This window comes from Penaeus vannamei, chromosome 37 (genome assembly GCF_042767895.1).
Source record: "Penaeus vannamei isolate JL-2024 chromosome 37, ASM4276789v1, whole genome shotgun sequence".
Classification (NCBI taxonomy): Eukaryota; Metazoa; Arthropoda; class Malacostraca; order Decapoda; family Penaeidae; genus Penaeus; species Penaeus vannamei.
This window is the reverse complement of record NC_091585.1, coordinates 26,860,835-26,880,304: the sequence shown is the minus strand read 5'-3', so window position 1 is coordinate 26,880,304 and position 19,470 is coordinate 26,860,835. Positions and strand designations below refer to the sequence as shown.

Genomic DNA, 19,470 nt, shown 5'->3' with positions numbered 1-19,470 from the left:
TTTCACGGTCAAGCTGTTTTATATTTAACTGATATCATGTATCATTTACACTTGTTCTTTCAAGGTATTTATTTTTCATGTGTGTATGTGTGCGTGTGTATGTATATGTATATGCTTAAGTATATGTGCTTCTGTGCGTATAGAAATCAGACACGCCTTCATGTAATGCCTTTGGCTTGCAGCGTCCTGGCGGGCCTGCTGGACCGGGCGCTGCAGCACCTCGCCGCGGACGCCTGGACGGCCGGCACAGCGAGCAGCATCCGCCTGGGAATGTTCCACGCGCAGGCCATCGCGAGGGAGCTCACGGCGGTGCTTGAAGGTTCGAACTCTGCTCCAATCTAGGATATAAAGGGTTGTTTAATGGATTCATGACCCTCTGTTGTTTTGTGTTGAACCCCGCTGTTTATTTCGTGGTAATATAGAAATATTTACCTGTGTCCATGGCCATTTGTAGGTTTTATATAGAATTATGTGCTTTAATTCCTGACCATATATAGATTTCAAAAAGATAAACGAGAAAAAATCCTTATAAGATGTATGAATGAAAAGAAAATTATTTTACAGTGAAAGATAGTCATCAAATCTTGATCATATCTTTTCTAAGTTTGTTATAATGAACTCCCTGTCCCGCAGCTCAAGTGTCGCTCGCCGCGATTCTCGGAGTTCCAGCCGACTACCCTCCGCTCGCCCTTCTTCAGGAGGATCCCGCCGGCACCGCCTCCTTCCTGGTGGACGAAATCTCTTCCCTCGCCATGTCGGTCCTCCAGGTGGGTGACGCGTTTCACTTCAGGCTCACAAACAGACACATGCAGAAGGGCGTCATGTCCATTTTAAGATAAGAACAAACAAACAAACAGACACACACAGAAGGGCGTCATGTCCAATTTAAGATAAAGAACAAACAAACAGACAAAGGCAGAAGCTTGAAGGATGTGAGATATGTTCGATTTACTTCCATCATTGCGTTTTCGTTTGTGGCGACGCATAAGTACGTTCTGTTCGCCTAGCACAATATCTGTTGTTAGTCTTTATCCTCGTTTCCGCAGGGCAAAACAGTCGACTACGAGTGGGTGGATGGGATGTGCAACAGGAGCAAGGGCGTGAGCAGTGTCGTCCAGCTCGTGTGTTTCATCCTAGACAACCCACAGCCGCCCGAGTTGCATTCCAACCTCACCGCCATCATCACTGCATCTGTGGTAAGTGCCTGTGGTAGCTGTGTGTCGTTTTCTTGGACAGCTTAGCGGGGGTTCTTTAGGCTGCGATTCCTACTTGGAACTCTTTTTTTCGTTGCTGAAACCCATTCCATTTCTTACACGTCTTCAGGAGAGCTTCGCGAACCCGAATGGAGTCGTCCCCCAGGTGAAGGCGAAGGACGTGCTGGATAGTGTATCTCTGCTGGTGGAACGTCTCCAGGGCTTCGATGTGAGCCGCCTTCTGAACTTAGGTTTGGCGGAAACCTTCTTTAACGCTTCCATGGCGGAACTGGAGGTGTTCAAGGCGGAACTTCTGGACCTGCAGAAGCAATGGTTCGTCAAGTGTGCTTCGTCTTCAAGCTAAACTCTCACATTCCTATTAACTAAGAGGACTAAGTCGTCTTGGAAGTATTTCATTGTTACACCTTACTTGAATTTCCCTTCGCTCTGTCGCACTTATTTTCAAAGACGTCTGTTTTTTTTTGTGTTTTGCTAGGCTCTGGAAGGCTGCAGATGCGGTTGTCTCGCAGAATGCGAACGCGTCTGAGGTGGTAAGGAAGGCTAGCGTCATTCTCACGTATATCCTGCAGTGGCTGCCCGCCTCGCCAGGTGCGCTAAGGAGCACTTTTTGTTTTCTTTATCAACTTAATGGGGTGATTTATTTCTGTTTTAAGTTGTGAGTGATCATGAGAAGTTATTAGGAAGTCGCTTATCAAAGTTACTTGATAATACTTATTTTGCAGTCAGAAAAAAACTCACCATTACTTGTATCAAACCGCAAAAGAAAAATTCCAGATGTACTTCACGTCCGTCACAATATATTACAGATGACGTAAACTCGTTGATCCCCGCACCTCTGCTGAGCATCCACCAACTCCTCAATTCCACCTGGATCGACCTGCTGGACGGATTCCACCACAACCTCATGCTCAACCCCGGCCTCGCCAACCTCACTCTGCCGGAAATTTGTTCCTCGACCTCCAACCTCGAGGAGCCTTCTGGAGGAGCTGGGAATTTCTTAGAAACCCTCGAGACCCTCTGCCAGCTGGTCTCGGACCTCGCTGCGGAAGACTGGCTGCAGTTCGGTCAGCTGTTGAGTGATTTAGTAAGTTGGTCGTTATCTGTTTCTATTATCCTAATCACTTATTATTGTTAGCAGTTTGGAGGATATCTTTTTGAATATATGATATGCTGATCATCATTTTCTCCTTCCATACTTATCCACTCGATTAATTTTGACTGTTACATTTCCACTCCCCGCCCCTTCCTCCCGCCCCTTCCTCCCGCCCCTTCTTCAGGAGCCTGGCGGAGGGAAAGGAAATGGAGGTAATAACATGCAATCAGGTACCAAGGAAATCTACGAGCTTGGCCAAGAATTGTTCGACCGCCTGCGCGTCTTTTTGGAGGGAGCGGACCAGTCGTTGATGTCCGATTTCTTGCTTCAGCTGCAGTCGTACCTGAGCTGGGGAAACTGGGAGGATCTGTTGGGGAGGATTCAGGCGAGGAAGGAAAATAGGTAAGGTTTGATTTGACGTCGATTTTGTTCCTAGATGAAGATATGAATTTTATTTTTCTCTTTTGTTATTCTTTTATGCTCACTATCTCACTCTGTCTGCCCCCCATCCCCTTTCTCTCTCTCTCTCTCTCTCTCTCTCTCTCTCTATATATATATATATATATATATATATATATATATATATATATATATATATATATTTCTCTCTCTATTTCTCTCTCTATTTCTCTCTCTTTTTCTCCGTCCCTCCATCTCTTCCTACTTTCCTTCTTCCCTCTCCTTTACCCTTTCCTACTTTCTCCCTCCTTCCCTCACCCACACCTCTTTCCACACCCCCTCCCTATCTTTCCCCTCCTCCCTCTCCCACACACCTCCCTCCCTCCCTCTCCCACACTCCTCCCTCCCTCCCACGCACCTCCCTCCCTCCCTCTCCCCCACACACCCTCCCAACAACAGCCTACCATCGGACCTTAATCTTAATGCATCCTTCATCTCCCCAGCACGTTATCTGACCTGATGCCCCCGCTGGAGATGCTGCTGAAGGGGTTGGAGGGAACCACGGACCCCAGCGCCCCCCTTCACGTCCTGAGGGCCTTGTCCTTGAAACTTACCCTCGGCCGCTACTTGCTCGGTAAGGAAGAGAGAGGTCAAAGGGGGTCAAAGGAGGTTCTCGGATTTGTTGTCGTTGTTGTTGTTGTTATTACTGCTGTTCGTTGGTATATTCATTTATTGTCTACGTAATCATTATTGGCATCACTGCATGGCCATTACTACTATTATCATTTTCATAATCATCATCACCAACAGTATGATCATCATCATTATCGCCAACATTAGTATCATCATCATCTTTTTTATCATATTCTTCCCCATGACCACAATCATCAGCAGTAATACCACCACCACCACCATTACCATAATCATCAACACCACCATCATACTTACCACTGATAATAATAATGCTAATGACAATAAAACAACAACAACAATAACGGTAATAATGATAATGATGATGATATTAAAGATAATGATTATGATATCAATAATAGTAACATCAATAATAATAGTAATAGCAATGATAATAGTAAAAGTATCAATATGTTAGTAGTAATAATCATGATAACATTGATTCTAATTCTATTGATAATGGCAATGATAGCGACAATGGCAATGATAACTATAATGAGAATGAGAATGAGACTGATAGTAATGCAATAATGATAGTCATACTACTACTACTACTATTACTACTGCAACCTCAGATAAAAGAGTCATGTAAATAATGATGATAATAAACCAGATAACAGAAAGTCATGTAAATAATGATGATAACCCGCAAACAGCTGGCAGCATCCGGGATCTTCTGGGCGGGGCTTCGACGCTGCAGAGCCTCGTGGAGACGATGACGTCACAGCTGCCGTATGCCCTGAGGGACGTGGTGGCCGCCGTGGCACAGGAGCCCAAGGAGGTGCGTAGAGGGCGCATGCGTGGCACTCAGGCTCAGTTTTTACGAAGACTGCAGAGGCTGAGGTTCACTTTTTCACGAGAAAGTTTCATTTTTTTGAAGGTGTTGATTATTCTCAAACCAAAATTCAGTCGGGTAATTTTGTACCAGGAGAATATTAGAGGTTATAGGAAGATATGAAATGAAATTGCACAATATGAAATATAAAATCAGAATCCGAGTAGATTTTGCTCGCTGTGGAATTCTTATGTATTTATTCCCTTGGTTAATTTCTTGTAGATATTTCAAATAATGTTATTTTGGACAAGCAGGATGATCTGGCAATTCCGTTTAATATAACAAAATGCTTTCATATGATTTTCAAGACTCAAAAGAAAAGATAGAAAGGAAACTACTAAAAAAGTTAATAATAAGCAAAGTCAGCCAGACCGCTTGCTACATCATTCAAAACTAAAAAAAAGAACAAAAATACATGACCTCTTATCCTGGCTTAAAAGCAGTCCCTCTCAACCCCTCCCCCTCCTCCTCCCCCTCCCCCAGGTGGCCAAAGTGATCGAGTCCCTGAGCGCAGACTCGTGGGCCTCCGTCTGCCAGGAGGACCTCGAGAAGTTCGGCCAGTCTCTCCAGGCTTTTAAGGACAGCCTCTGCCAAGTGAACCCTCAGGACATCGCTGGCGACTTCAATAAGCTCTTGAAGATCGACGTCCTCCAGGTGAGAAATGGTGTGGATGCTGATGTGGTTTGTTTTACGAGTTGAATGTTCACAGTGGGAGGTCAAAGCAAGGTCTAGTTCGATCCGACATTTGTTTATCTCATAGCTGTGTCGAATCGAAAGTATAACTCATATAAGCCATTAAACTTAAAAAAAAACGTAAATCTTGGTCTAAACACAATCCCCTCTTATCGACAGGGCATCACGCCAGTTAATCTCGAGGAGGTTCTCAACGCGAGCTTGAATTTGGCGCGAGATTTGAAAGGCCAAGAATCCCTCCTTCAGAAGTTCGAAGACCCGGTGACCTACTTGGGGCTGGAGACGTGGCTCAACATCCACAGCCTCGTGTTTAATGTTACGGCGGACGAGATGTGGGAAAATAGGTGAGTTGTTGGACCTTTTTGCTCATAATGAATAGATTTTTTATAGTGTATAGATTATTTATTAAGTATGATGATTACAAACACGGTTGCTTAATGGAAAAGGAAATGCATATACACTTAATGTCAGTCGTACACTCTCCCATAAATTCTGTTCCTACTAATTCTTTTTTCAGTATGATTTTCAAAAAAGCTACAAATAATACGACTAATAGAGAATGATATACACATGATTTCAGTTATACACTACCTCTCAAATTCCGCTCCCATTAATATATTTCTTCAGGAAAGAATTACTTTCCTCACTGACTTCCCTCCCTTCCCTCTCCTCGCCACAGCACCATGATCCTAGCAACCGCCCTAGGACCCCTTGTGAACCTGAGCTTCGAGTTGAGCCCAGAGGAAACGGTGGTCTTGAGGGAGGTCCTGGCGGAGGCGGGGAGGTACCTGCGTGGCGCCAAGTTCTTCTTGGCACTGGCTCGGGGCGGCGACACGTGGCAGTTCATCAGGGAGGCAAGTCTAAGATGCGATTGTGGTTTGTTGTTAAAGGCTCCATCACGCTGTCACTGTTTCCGTCAATTTTTGCGTTTCCGAATGAAGTTTCCTTGTGAAATTCGACTGACCTATCACATTGCCAAGGCAGCAAAAATTGCCCATGTAAACAAACCTGGCGCTATCGGAGTGAGGGCCCAGGAATCACACGAACATACTCATACATAATACGTTATTTTAAAGAAATATGTTGGTGTGTATTGTATATACGAATGTTCCTAAGTATTAGCTTATGCTTATATTTACTCATTCTATCTAATGTATCAATAATAAAACCTAGCTGTATAGATCCTCCGTAGCACAAGATCAAGACGGAAATAAGTCCACGCAACCGCCTTCGTCTGGGAGGTGTTGCGAAAGCCTCAAATTCAAAAATTGACGGAAAAAGTGCTAGTGCGATATGGCCTTATTAGATTGAAAATGTTTGTTATTGCTTTTGTTGTTGCTAATTTTGTAGGTCTGATTATTAAGATATAATGATATGCGGTTAGACAAAAATGTCCATTCATAACTTCCAAATAAATATCTCGAATTCTGAGTACAAATGAATGAAGTATTAAGCAGTGTCCCCAGTATCTTTCGAATGTGTGTGTTCCCTAGGTCTATGCGGACAAACCTGTGGTGGTCAAGTTCCTCGACATAGCAGAGAAACTTCCCGACTTCTTCTACGAGCATGGCATGTTCTTCGGAAACTTCACTGTGGTAAGATATATGGAATTTCTAAATTTATAGAAAGAAAAAAAAGACAGTCTCCTTGGTTTTGTTTGAACGTCTCTTTAAACCTAACACTTTTACCTGATTTGTATCAACCTGCAAGAGTTCTCAGATGTTCTATGATGTAAGTCGGTCGTCTACAAGACAGTTTTCTAGATGCTTTTTTACTGCTATTTGTAGGTGTTGGAATAGGTTGCCTTCAGAGATTGTAACTTCTCCGACTTGATAAATTTAAAAGATCAGCTAACACGTTTTTTCTTGTGTAAATAGCTGACTTTCCATTCATTCATTCTTTCTTAGCTGTATCTTAACCTGCTCTGACACTTTTGGTGGTATAAATCTCCATTTTTTCAGTGTGGCTCTTTATATAGCTTACAGTAATAATAATTATAATAATAACAATAATAATAATAATAATAATTTTGACTTCTATCAAAATATACCCAACACATCCTGACGTCTTGCAGTTGTCTCAAGTCATACTGCTGGGTAGTGACACCCCTTGCAACCTGCTATTCTTCCTGCTGGACGGCCACCGAGACCTCATGAGGAACGAAAGCGCCGCCCTGCTGAGGGAGGTGTTCCAGTTTGTGTGCGACCCTCAGCAGTTATCGCTCCTGCAGTCTCAGCTTGTGCCCACAACACCCCCTGTCATTGTGGTAATTACGGACTCGAATATTACAGCAGCCTTAATGAATTATGTCACTTAATTTCAGCGATATGGATGTGTTATTAGGAAAGAGTGTTGTAACCCGAATCAGTTTTGCTAATTCTTGCCAGTGCATCTCTACATTGCGGATATGCCATCAGGAAACTATTAGTTACTGTCCCTGCCATTTTCCTTCCTCACAGAACGTCACCATGGAGGTCGACGCAGCGACCCTCGGGCTCCTCATAGACCACGTGGCTTGGGACGTCGTGAAGATCGCCCAGGGAAGGTTCTTCGAGGGTGACGTACGGCTCCCCCTCTGGCTCCAGAGGCAGAGCTGGGAGAAGGTCCTGCTCATGCTGGAACACTACCAAAGAGAGACGTGAGTGTTGATGCACTGATGTTAATTATGGTATTATTACTTCTGCTGCGAAGGGTTGACGTTATCTTGACTGTACTTTGAACATTTACATTACAGTAAAGTTAGTTTTCTCAAGTCATAGGCCTATAGGAAATACGGTCACTGGATCACAAGAGACAAAAACAAAACTAAAGCTCACAAGGTCAAAGTCAGACTTGGGGTAAATTCTAGTCTTATAGGTCTAGTATAGAACTAGAGAAAAATAAAACATCGTATGTGTATAGATATATATACCCCCTCACGTCCCCCTCTCTCTTTTCTCTCTCTCTCTCTCTCTCTCTCTCTCTCTCTCTGTCTCTCTCTCTCTCTCTCTCTCTCTCTCTCTCTCTCTCTCTCTCTCTCTCTCTCTCTCTCTCTCTCTCTCTCTCTCTCTCTCATTCTCTCTCTCTCTCTCCCTTTCCCTTTCCCTTGCCCTCTCCCCTTCCTTCTCATTCTCCCCTCCCTCTCGCTTTCCCTCCTTTTCTCTATCTATTTCTCCTTCCCTGTTACCTCCATCCCTCCCATTCCATCTCCCCCTCCCTTTCCTTCTCTCTCTCTACTTTCTCCTTCCCTCCCATTCCATCTCCCTCTCCCTTTCCTTCTCTCTCTCTATTTTCTCCTTCCCTCCCATTCCATCTCCCCCTCCCTTTCCTTCTCTCTCTCTACGTTCTCCTTCCCTCCCTTTCCTTCTCTCTCCCTGTTTTCTCTTTCCTTCCCATTCCCTCTCCCTCTCCTCCCTCCTTCACTGCTCCCCATCTTCGCAAACTCGCAACCCCCACCCACCTCGCCCTCTCCCTCCCTCCTCAGAACCATCCAGGACGTGGTGGTGCTCTTGGCTGGCCTCGGGCTGGACGCGGCGCGGCTTCGTCTGGACCAGCAGTACATCGTCCCGGCGGCTGGTTTGGTGTTCAACCTTGCTTCCCGCTTCGTCACTGCCGTCGATGGTATGCCTGGCTGGTTCCTTGGGTTATTTTGTGGTTCAGGGTATTTCATTACGATATGTATATATATATATATATATATATATATATATATATATATATATATATATATATATATATATATGTATATATATATATATATATATATATATATATATATATATATATATATATATAAATATATATATATATATATATTTTACACTTGAAGGTCATTTGGCCCAAACATTCTTGGTAGTAAATCAGGTTTCACTGTTCTGAGAAAAAGCACGGCTGCTTATCTCAATAGGAAATTTATTAAAGAACACATATAACCCCGCAGAAAACACCGGAGAGCTCGACTTGGAGGTGTTTACAGAAGGTTTGGGTTCTGTGGCGAATCTGCAGCAGGAGGTGGTGCCGATGCTGGCTGATCTCTTGGCTCTCGTCCTTTGGTTCCCGGAGTCGAAAGTAAGATGGTCGTGGCTTCTTCCTGTTGACAAATGAGAAAAGGGAAGGTTCCAGTCCGAATAGTAGACTGTAGTGTCGCGTAAACTTATTAAAGAACACTAAGTGATATTTGTCCCATTCATTTTCCAGATGTACTATGGCCTGCTGTCAGGTGTTCCCCCGCTGGAGCTGTATGAGAACATGTGCCAAGGCGATATTAAGGAATACCTGTTGCACCCGAGCTTGAGCGAAGCGAGGTGGCAAACCGTCCAAGACCTCCTGTGCACAACGAACTTCGACGACCTCCAGAAAGACCTGGCGCCCCTCTTCAACACGACCCCTATAGTGGACGGCGTCGTAAGTCCACATTGATGGCTGTTTGTTCAGTATTCCGGACGAACAAAATTACAATGATTGTAGAGTTTGCTATCCAGATGCGAACTTAAATTTGTATATTTAAATAACGGGACAAAAAATCATAATCCGCTTGGTTATTTCAACTATTTCAAGACTCCTACAATCGTCAAATCATTATAACAATTAATGATAAACAAACAAATAAAAATCGAATATGCAATGGCATCGACTTCACACCCAAACGAACCCCAGCCTCACACTTCTCTTCTCGACACAGGCGGTGAAGTGGGTGCTGGTGGGCGCAGAGGTGGAGAAAGTTGTATGGAGGTTCAACGTCGAAGCTCTTGGCTTTTTGGACGTCTTGCACGGGAATCCTTACTTCCAGTCGCTGGAAAATGTTACATCAGGGTGAGTTTTTTTCACGTCTTTTTTTAGGGACATACTTTAGATTCTTTATACTAAGTAGTATGTCGTGTTGCCAGATCATGTTATGTTTTCCTATAGTTATTTAGTCCATTGAATGTCTTTCGTTCCCTCTTCTCTCTCTCTCTCTCTCTCTCTCTCTCTCTCTCTCTCTCTCTCTCTCTCTCTCTCTCTCTCTCTCTCTCTCTCTCTCTCTCTCTCTCTCCCTCTCCCTCTCCCTCTCCTCTCCCTCTCCCTCTCTCTCTCCCTCTCCTCTCCCTCTCCCTCTCCCCTCTCCCTCTCCTCTCCCTCTCCCTCTCTCTCTCTCTCTCTCTCTCTCTCTCTCTCTCTCTCTCTCTCTCTCTCTCTTTCTCTCTTTCTCTCTTTCTCTCTTTCTCTCTTTCTCTCTTTCCCTCTTTCTTTCCTTCTCCCTGTCTCCAACTATCTCTCCATCCCTCCTTCCGCTCATCCATCCCACCCTCCTTCCCTCCCTCCCTTCCTTCCTTCCTTCCTCCCTCCCTCTCTCCCCCCTCCCTCCCTCCCTCCCTCCCTCCCTCCCTCCCTCCCTCCCTCCCTCCCTCCCTCCCTCCTTCCCTCATCCACTCCACCCTCCTTCCCTCCTTCCCTCATCCACTCCACCCTCCTTCCCTCCCTCCCTTCCTCCCTTCCTCCCTTCCTCCTTCCCTGCTTCCCTCCTTCCCTCCTTCCCTCCCTCCCCCCTCCCCCTCTCCTTTCCTCCCTCCTTCCCTCCTTCCCTCCACCCATCCACCCCACCCTCTCTCCCACAACAAGGACCTGTGTCATCACTTCCCTTCTCCGCCGCAGACTGGCTCGAGGCCTGGTCATGGCCACAACCTCCGTGGTGCCTTTGGTGAAGCAGGGACCCACTTACGAGATGCAGCGGTATGCCGAGGTTCTCATCAGCATCATGGTGGCGCTAGAACCCATTGCCGAGCCAGGTTAGTCACATTGGGTGTTAATGGACCGAATGGGTGCTGAGTCTGAAGGTAGAGTGGGTGACGTATGGGTTTTGATGATGGAATTACATAGGGTGTCGAGTCTAAAGATAAGGTGGATAAAATATTGGTTGGGTGGATATATGTTTGTTTATTATGAAAAAAAGTGAGGAGAGGGAGAGAGGGAAGGAGTAAGTAAGTAAAACAGGGAGAGAGAATAGAAGGGAGAACGAGAAAGAGGGGAAGGAAGAAGGAAGAGTAAGGAGGGAAAGAGAGAGTGGTAGAGAGAGAAAAAAATATATCAGAATACTTCATGAAATAAAAACAAAACAAAAAAAGGATAAATCAGAATTACAAAATAAATACCCAAGAAAAGCGAACAAAAAAAAATACGACTCATAAAGAAAAGAAAGAAAAAACTAACACAAGTAAGAAAGTAAAACGAGAAGAATGGAAACGAGTGAAAGCAAGAACACTATTAACCAGCACCTCCTTGCAGGCTCCCCGAGGTTGTCCTCCCGCCTCCAGGACCCGGAGCAGATGCAGGCTTTGCTGGAGGAATACACGCGCGCGATGCGAAACTTCAACGCCAGGAGAGCGGAACTGCAGCTGAAGTACCAAGTAAGTATTGGCGAGAAGCGCGATTTTTCATTGGTGTTGGTATCGAAGAGGTAGTTCGTATATATTTGTGTGTCATTTTTTTGTGTGTATTGTAAATTGCGTAGTTTTTGTCTACATTGTAACTGTTTGTGGATTAATTTGTTTGATATTCCGTTGTATAGATTAAAAGTTTGATGCATGTTATATCATATACTGTGTAGAATGACACCTTATTTAAATAATGGTATGCCTGGAATTATCATGTATGGGAATTAATCAATATCCATCATTAATATGTATTGCCATTCAATTTAACTAAACTGTCATCAGAGTGAGATGCATTTTAACCTCTCCCGCACGACGACATTTCTGTGATAGTTGCTCATGGTGGAAGGGTCAAGCGATCTGCGCCGTATTCTGGAGGAGTTTGTGGCCAGACTCAAGACCTCGCCACTGTGGCTGGACGTGACTAGCAGCATAGTAAATGGACTCTCGGGAAGCCAGCGACCTGCTGCGGAGATGCTCGACATGCTAGAGCAGGTCGTAGCCTTGCGCCCTTCGCAGTGGCTTGGCGTCGTGAGCGCGCGACCCAGGTGGAGCGAGGCGGACTTGAGCTACCTCCTGCACGCCGCTGTAAGGCTGCACGCGTTCCAGCCCCCGTTTTTGTTTCTCTCTCTCGCTTGGGAACGTGTTCTCCCTTCGAAAACATCCCTTGTGCAAAAGGGATCTCGATTTCCGTTTTCTTCGCATGTTTTGTTATTCAAAGGGCTAAAGATCTGGAGTTCAAAGCAGGTGACGAGACACTGGCTTCTGGTGACACCTTCGGCCCAGCTGGGGTTTTTCGCGAGTCGTGTACATACCTGTAAATATACGTATATTTTTTGCAGATATTTTGCAAAATGTTGGGGCATTTGTGCAATGCGACAAGTATGCTGATAAATATACTGTAATATAATTGTATTGTGTACCTTTTTACAATATGATCTACAGCGCACAGATGCATATCAACATAGACTGTATGTTGGTACAAGGAAACTGTTAAACTTATTTTGGCAAGGTTTCTGTACAGTATAACAATGTATGACATACTCCTTGCCGATGTTTTTTTTCAACTTCATTTTTTTATTATTATTTAGAGACAAGACACCCAATGTACAAACTAAATTCACGTTTTTGTGATTTCATCATGATTATGCATCATTCAGGGAGGTTTATCAAATATAATACACACCGTGGTTCTGTTAAGCTTATTTTATCGAAAACGAAAGCTTTTACATTTACTCTCAGATTTGCTTCATGTAAATAAGCACGCTATTATAAAAACCTAAACAATAAACATGATATAAAAAATAATATAGACTTAAATATATATATATATATATATATATATATATATATATATATATATATATATATATATATATATATAACGAATCCCATAAGCACATACCCATTTTTTAAATATATTTCCTCTTATTTCCTCTTCCTTTCGTAACACTATTTATCAGATCTCTTTCCTCCAACAGCTGCACATGGGCTCGGTCCTCGTCGACGGCGCAGAAGCGGAAGACGTCCTACTGTCCCAGGAGAGCGCCATGCAGAACGCCAGCCTCGCGGAGCTCTTGGGCGACTTCAGGACCTCTGTTTTGGCGGCGTCGGCGAACCTCTTGCCGGAGGATCTGGCCTCCTTGCCCTCCTTCGCGCCCTTCGTGTCCAGAGTGATGGAGAATGTGGTGGCGAATTGGGGGACGGTGGTCAGAATTGCGTGAGTGATGAGGGGATCGTGCGGTTCATACGTAGAGCTGTATGGGGGAGTAGCGTTCAAGTTTTAGGGACAATAAAAACGTCACTGATTCATTCGTTTGTGCAGCTGTTTCTCCTATCTTAAATTCACCATTTTCTATTTTCCTTAATGTTCAACGTCCATTCTTTCCGCAGTGAAGAACCTGTGTGTGAAAGCATGATGTCAGTGGAGCAGGCCGCGCCCAGTGTGCGTTTTGGCTCCGTCGTGCTGGTGAAGGCCCGCCGGCACCTGGCTCTCTGGGACCAGTACGTGGACTTCATATGTGACATCGACGCCAGTGACCTCGACGACCTCCTGACTCAGGCGATGGAGGAGTTCGGATGGCCCGAAGATGTCGCTGAAGTAAGAGCACTTTCTTGGTTGATATATTTTAAAATCTACTTGAGGTCGAAGTTATTATTATGGGATTTCTGATACAGAAATTATGTGTTGCGTAGGAATTCCTTTTATGATAAGTTTATTTTTGGTTACAGGTTTCGGAAGAGAAATATATGACAAACACTTCCCTTGACTGCTCCTTCGTCTTCAACCAGTCGAGACTCTTCCGCCAAGAAGTAAGGCAGATAAGAGACTTGTGACCGTCAAAAGGTCTTGCTCATGTCAATTTTTATGATAATTAATGTTTACAAGTATCAAGCATGTTCTGTGTTACCAGCGGGATTCTTTTTATATATAGGATACAGTTATGTTTAGTCCAGTTACAATAAACAGAGTACACGTTGTACCCGCCAGGTGGACGCCCTCGTGACGCGCTACATCCAAGACGACGCAGCGAGAGAGCGGTTGCAAAGCTGTGCAATGGACGCCGTCAACTCCACCGCCTGGATGCAGCTCAAAGGGTGAGAAAGTGACGGGCAATCTACAGTTTAACGTTTCTGCAGCGTATCATTAACTGTGGAGTGCGAAGGATATACATTTTTTGTCATTTTTAAAGGATGTAAAAAGTCACTGTCGTTTACCCACAGCTGTGTGAACTGAGCTACGAGTATTGCTCAATGATTATGCTGTATTCCTTACATACACACAGGCAATGTAGTTTCACCACACGTTTGCACTCTAAGAAAATAAAAACACATAGAACCTCAAAAAGCAACATAGGAACAACAAATGTATAACAGTGAACAAAATCATAATTGCGAACTTACTGCACCAGGCTGTTGAAGGCGGCGGGCGACATCATGGCCCTGGGCCCCATCGGCAACCTGACGACGGCGCTCACCTCGGCGCTCTCCAAACTCTCGGCCTCGTCGTCGACTCTGAGGGCGCTCAACTCCAGGCTGGCCGTCCGCGTGCCCTTCGCCAGCATCCTCGTGAGGGACTTCGAGGAGGAGCTCAACATGAGTGCGAAGATCGTGGCCATGATCAGGAACGATCTCTTGGTGGACGTCAACCGGGTGAGGCTGTGTTCTGATCTGCATGTTAACATTTGCGATGTGAAGGAATAAACACCATCTCTATATAAGTAAACCTCTCACGTATTGTGTTATTAATAGTAGAAAATCTACTATTTATTGCCCGTCTGTCTAAAATCAACATTTATTGTCCGTCCGTTATAACATCAACATTTATTGTCCTTCTTGAAAAAAAACTTTTCATGGACCTTTCCCCATGAAGAAACCTACCATTTACTGCATTTCCTCCGTCAGATGACCTACTACTATTCCTTTTACATGATAATATCTACCACTTATTCTTCGGTCAGATCTATGGTACAGACTCGCACACCCTGGCCGCTCTTCTGTCGTCCGTGGATGATATGAAGAGAGTAATCCGAAAGAGAAGCGAAACGGGGACTGGCGGGGTAACCAAGAGAAACACGGACGACATGGAAGAGCTGTTCCAGGCGATTCAGGCCATGGGCGCAGTTGCATTCTCGGAGAAAATTCTTCAAAATGTTAATCACACCTATTTGTTGTCTGAGGTACGGGAGGCGCAATCTGTTCTTAGATGGGAATGGATTTCTTTCAGGAAAATTTGAAAGCTACATTATCCACCAATTGGCAAATTGTTACCTAAAAGATCAGAAGATAGTTGCTGAATACCCGCTAGAGACTGGATTTAAGAAAGTAGTGTGTCAGAACTTTTGAAGACAGTTTTGGTGATATCATCCTTGACAGATTGACAAACTAAGAATCGAGGCGCTCTTGACATCCAGCTGGCTGACTGCAGTGACCACGTACATGACAGATGCCGTGTCAAGCTTATCAGATCTGAGTCAGCTTGGAGCAGTTATGGACATCAGCAAGGTGGGGCATCTCTCAGTTATATAAAAAATCTCATCACCGTGAAGATTATCATTTATTTCTCTATTGAAAATCTGTAGTTTGCAGGTCGGATCGCCATTATTTGTTCTATTCATTCACAGATTATTTCTGGCGAAGTAGACCCCGTCAGCTTCTTAACAGGATCGGTGCAGCTGCTGCAGATGCAGATGTGGGAAAATCTGGGAAACAGGTGAAGCTTTATTATTTTGATATTGCTTTCCCTGTCATACTTAAGATGTATATGTAAACATATAGGGTTTGCATATAAAAAAACTGTATCTATGTGTATACACAGTCGATACGGCACTAAATTAAGACGCAAAGGTTTAAATTAAGCAATATAAATATTCTTTTTACGCCAAACTAGCTTCCTGGGCATCCTGAGTCAGGGCGCGGATATCATATCGGGGTCGAAGCTGGAGGACGACCTCATGCAAGTGGTCAAGGGTATTGCGGGCCTGCAAGCTGCTAGCAACCTCGGCACTATGGACTTCACTAGTAAGCACTGTTCCATCGAGAATTGCAATATCAACGCTATTTAATCGTATCATAAATTCCAGTATAATATCCCACATTAAAACTATACACTATGTGCTCAATCAGATTTACTGGAATGTTAAAAAGGCCGTTTTATAATATACTGCCTTAACCCATTTCCTTTAGTCCCCACCACGGCCATGATCACCAACTGGACGTCCATGGCGGAGTACCTGACGGAGGAACTGGATATAGAGGAACTTGTGGTTGAGGCCCTGAGTCGCTCGGAACTCAATCTGATGGCGGTGAGTCACGGGTATCGTGGTGAATGGTGTTGGAATGTTGTGGTGTGGTGAGTTGCAATAACCTGTGGTGGGCGGGTGGTGTGTTGAATATTAAGAATGTTGGTGTACTGGAAAGGTAGTGGAGGAATGTGGTGGTAAGGTTTGACACAAAACTTAATATATAGCAGTTATACGCTTTGTGTTTAAAACCATCTTTCGCAATATAGATACGTCACCGAACTAGTAAAAGAGAGAGAGAGAGAGAGAGAGAGAGAGAGAGAGGGCGGGGGGGAGAGAGATAGAGAGAGAGGGGGGGGGGCGAGGGGGAGAGAGAGAGAGAGAGAGAGAAAGAGAAAATGAAAAAGAAAGAGAAAGAGAAAATGAAAAAGAAAGAGAAAGAGAGGGAGAGAGAGAGAGAATAAAGACAGAGAACCAAAGAACTAACCCAAAACCCCGCACAGGTCCTTTCCCTGGAGGACTTGACCCTAGAAGAGGTCATCTGCGAGGCCAAGCAGGTCGTCCGCGTGGTGACCTTGGCCGAGGACAGCCCCGTGACCCCGGCCAACCTGAGTGCCTCCCTCTGCCACTCCAGCGACGCCGAGGCCCTGGCAGCGACGTTCCTCCAACACCTCAACCTCGGGCCTCTCGTCCAGACGGTGGGTTGGAGTAGGACCTTGAGGTGCTCCTCGAGACAAGGATGTTGAATAATGTCGGTGCTAGAATTTTGTTGTTGTTGTTGTTTTTTTTTTCCTTGTAAATAATCATTTAAATTGTCACGATGATTATTGTTTCGTCGGATTTTCAAAAAAAAAAAAAGTGGCTCTAGGTTTTGGAAAAACAGTGAATTGATGTTCATGATTCTAGTTACGGTTCTTAACGGTTTCTCGGTTTTAAAATCTGAGAAGGGTATTCTTGGATTTCACATTTTAGTTTGATTCTTGTAATTCGTGCTTTACAAATATTTTTCCTTCTATTTGATATTTATTTATATGCCTCTTTTTTCCTTTCTTCTCCCTTTTCTATTTTTTCTTCTTCGTCTTTTACTTTTTCGTCTTCTTCCTCTTTTCTTTTTCCCTCCTCCACCTCTTCATCCCTTCTTTTTCCTTTTTCTTTTCTATTATTTTCCTTTTTATTTTTCTTATCTCCTTCTCCTCTTCATCTTTGTTGTTGCTCTTCTTCTTCTTCTTCTTCTTGTTCTTCTTCTTCTTCTTCTTCTTCTTCTTCTTCTTTTTCTTCTTCTTCTTCTTCTTCTTCTTCTTCTTCTTCTCCTCCTCCTCCTCCTCCTCCTCCTCCTCCTCCTCCTCCTCCTCCTCCTCCTCCTCCTCCTCCTCCTCCTCCAACTCCTCCCCCTCCCCCTCCTCTTCCTCGTCGTCGTCGTCGTCCTCTTCCTCCTCCTTCTCCTCCTCCTTATCACCCCCTTCCCCACCTTCTCCTCCCCTATCCCTTCCTTCTCCTCCTCCTCCTCCTCCTCCTCATTTCTTTTTTAAATCTAACTTCCTTTCATCCGCTGCTCTCCTCCCCTCCCCAACAGCTGACGAAGTTCGGCATCAACGCCACCCTCGCCTCCCGGGGAACGACCCTGGACCAGCTCGTGAAGGACATGGCGACGCTGAGCACGGTGTCCAAAGGGCTCCCCAACATGGCCTCCACCTTCAGCGCCCTCCGCGGCATCATGGACACCCTCCGGCAGGACGCGGCGGAGCTGAATCAGCAGGAGAAGCAGGCGGGTCTCCTCGGCAACAGCACGACGGGATCGGTGCTGGGTGAACTTTCGTGTAAGGCGGTGGTCCGTTGTTCAGCTTAAAACCCGATGAACATTCGTATATACAGACATCCATGTACACAGAAACAAGCGCATATCCGTCTGTCAGATAGATATATACACTTGTCTATCTATCAGTCAAGATATGCATGTCTTGACTGATAGATACGCTTTTTTTCTGTGTATAGGCATATCAGTATATTGAATGTTCAAGACAGCCTAAGAAATAGCGTAGTTTTGTTTCTCAATTATGGATTATGAATCGTTATAGTTATCAAGTCATAGATTCATAGATATCAGATTCGATTTAACAATGCAGTCTAATCATTATAATCATTATAATCATGTTTCTTAATAATCGTAATCATTGCAATCATCCTAACAACCATAAACACGCCTCACTCTACCCACAACCAAACAACCCAACAGCTATCATCACAGCCAAACACCGTAACCACCGAACCACCCCAACCAAACAACCCAAAAGTCACCACACTCATCATAAACAAGCAACTAAACTACCACACAATCACCCCAAGTAAACAACCCCACCACCATACCCAGCACCCGCACCGCAGCCAGACGCCCACCATAACTACACCTCACACGCAGCCGCCCATTTCAGCCCCGAAGTTCCTGGAGCGAGCCGGCGAGGTGCTGTGCGGGCGGCCTCTGCGCCTCGTCCCCGACTCCCTGGGCGTGCTCTTGGCGGACGAGAAGAAGAAACCGCGGGCGCCAGGCAGTGAGTTGTTGCCGGGGGGGAGGGGGGAGATTTGGGTTGTAATTCTTCAGTAGATTAAAATTGGATTTGGGCGTTTTACTGCTGCTTAATTTTTGTATTTTTATTGTATTTTCATAGATGAATTTTCGTTCTTTCAGTAGCTGTATTTAGGTTATTTCCATACCCCTCTTTATTTCCCCAACCTCTCCCTCCTCCTTCCGCCTTTCTTCACACTCTTTCTTCCCTTTCCTCCCCCTCCTTCCCCTTCCTCCCCCTCCTCCTTCCCCCTTCCTCCCTCTCCTCCTTCCCCCTTCCTCCCCCTCCTCCTCCTTCCCCTTCCCCCTTCCTCCCTCTCCTCCTTCTCGCCCCCTTCCTCCTCCTCCGCCCTCCTCTCCCACTTACACTTCCCCCCTTCCCCCTCTGTCCCCTTCCTCCTCCTACACCCTCCTCTCCCTCTTTCACCCAGCCATAGCAAACGGCCCCTCACCGCTCTCACTCCCCGCCCCCCGCAGACACGAGCGACCTCTGCACCAACCTGTACGACGAGCTGGAGGCGCTGCCGGGCGGGAAGGTGATCCTGCACTTCGTCAAGCCACTCCTGATCGGCAAGATCTATTTCACGCCCGACAACGCCATCACGCGCCAAATTATCGCCCAGGTGTGTTGCGCGATCTGTGAGGTGATGTATTTTTTCCGTAACGTGAGCTGAGTTCGTTATTGTTTTGATCACTTTGTTTTAAGGTGGTATTTGTGAATTGCGTGAGGTGGAAGGGGATTCGTTCCATTTTATGTGTTGTGACTTATTATTTTGTAGATTGATTACGGTGACATATTGGAATTTATGGATATGTTGTCATTTATATGTATTTGTATATTTTTTTATAAGTCCGCGA

General features: G+C 45.0%; 1 protein-coding gene across 3 annotated transcripts in view; it reads left to right on the top strand.

Moving 5' to 3' along the window:
- LOC113801922 (uncharacterized) overlaps nucleotides 1-19,470 on the top strand; it is a 118,213-nt gene that overhangs the window by 71,411 nt on the left and 27,332 nt on the right. For all 3 annotated transcript variants that reach the window (XM_070115671.1, XM_070115670.1, XM_070115669.1), the window contains exons 21-55: nucleotides 183-319; nucleotides 634-767; nucleotides 1,047-1,196; nucleotides 1,324-1,526; nucleotides 1,690-1,802; nucleotides 2,021-2,298; nucleotides 2,492-2,709; nucleotides 3,210-3,340; nucleotides 4,053-4,177; nucleotides 4,715-4,885; nucleotides 5,084-5,268; nucleotides 5,604-5,778; nucleotides 6,418-6,519; nucleotides 6,999-7,190; nucleotides 7,384-7,562; nucleotides 8,388-8,524; nucleotides 8,844-8,971; nucleotides 9,101-9,307; nucleotides 9,585-9,715; nucleotides 10,535-10,668; nucleotides 11,165-11,286; nucleotides 12,792-13,030; nucleotides 13,204-13,411; nucleotides 13,543-13,623; nucleotides 13,802-13,908; nucleotides 14,223-14,463; nucleotides 14,772-14,990; nucleotides 15,187-15,315; nucleotides 15,435-15,523; nucleotides 15,701-15,831; nucleotides 15,997-16,115; nucleotides 16,556-16,750; nucleotides 17,626-17,869; nucleotides 18,482-18,598; nucleotides 19,090-19,235. In XM_070115671.1, the coding sequence (XP_069971772.1) occupies nucleotides 183-319; nucleotides 634-767; nucleotides 1,047-1,196; nucleotides 1,324-1,526; nucleotides 1,690-1,802; nucleotides 2,021-2,298; nucleotides 2,492-2,709; nucleotides 3,210-3,340; nucleotides 4,053-4,177; nucleotides 4,715-4,885; nucleotides 5,084-5,268; nucleotides 5,604-5,778; nucleotides 6,418-6,519; nucleotides 6,999-7,190; nucleotides 7,384-7,562; nucleotides 8,388-8,524; nucleotides 8,844-8,971; nucleotides 9,101-9,307; nucleotides 9,585-9,715; nucleotides 10,535-10,668; nucleotides 11,165-11,286; nucleotides 12,792-13,030; nucleotides 13,204-13,411; nucleotides 13,543-13,623; nucleotides 13,802-13,908; nucleotides 14,223-14,463; nucleotides 14,772-14,990; nucleotides 15,187-15,315; nucleotides 15,435-15,523; nucleotides 15,701-15,831; nucleotides 15,997-16,115; nucleotides 16,556-16,750; nucleotides 17,626-17,869; nucleotides 18,482-18,598; nucleotides 19,090-19,235 (5,617 nt within the window). The remainder of the gene's footprint in view (nucleotides 1-182; nucleotides 320-633; nucleotides 768-1,046; nucleotides 1,197-1,323; nucleotides 1,527-1,689; nucleotides 1,803-2,020; nucleotides 2,299-2,491; nucleotides 2,710-3,209; nucleotides 3,341-4,052; nucleotides 4,178-4,714; nucleotides 4,886-5,083; nucleotides 5,269-5,603; nucleotides 5,779-6,417; nucleotides 6,520-6,998; nucleotides 7,191-7,383; nucleotides 7,563-8,387; nucleotides 8,525-8,843; nucleotides 8,972-9,100; nucleotides 9,308-9,584; nucleotides 9,716-10,534; nucleotides 10,669-11,164; nucleotides 11,287-12,791; nucleotides 13,031-13,203; nucleotides 13,412-13,542; nucleotides 13,624-13,801; nucleotides 13,909-14,222; nucleotides 14,464-14,771; nucleotides 14,991-15,186; nucleotides 15,316-15,434; nucleotides 15,524-15,700; nucleotides 15,832-15,996; nucleotides 16,116-16,555; nucleotides 16,751-17,625; nucleotides 17,870-18,481; nucleotides 18,599-19,089; nucleotides 19,236-19,470) is intronic.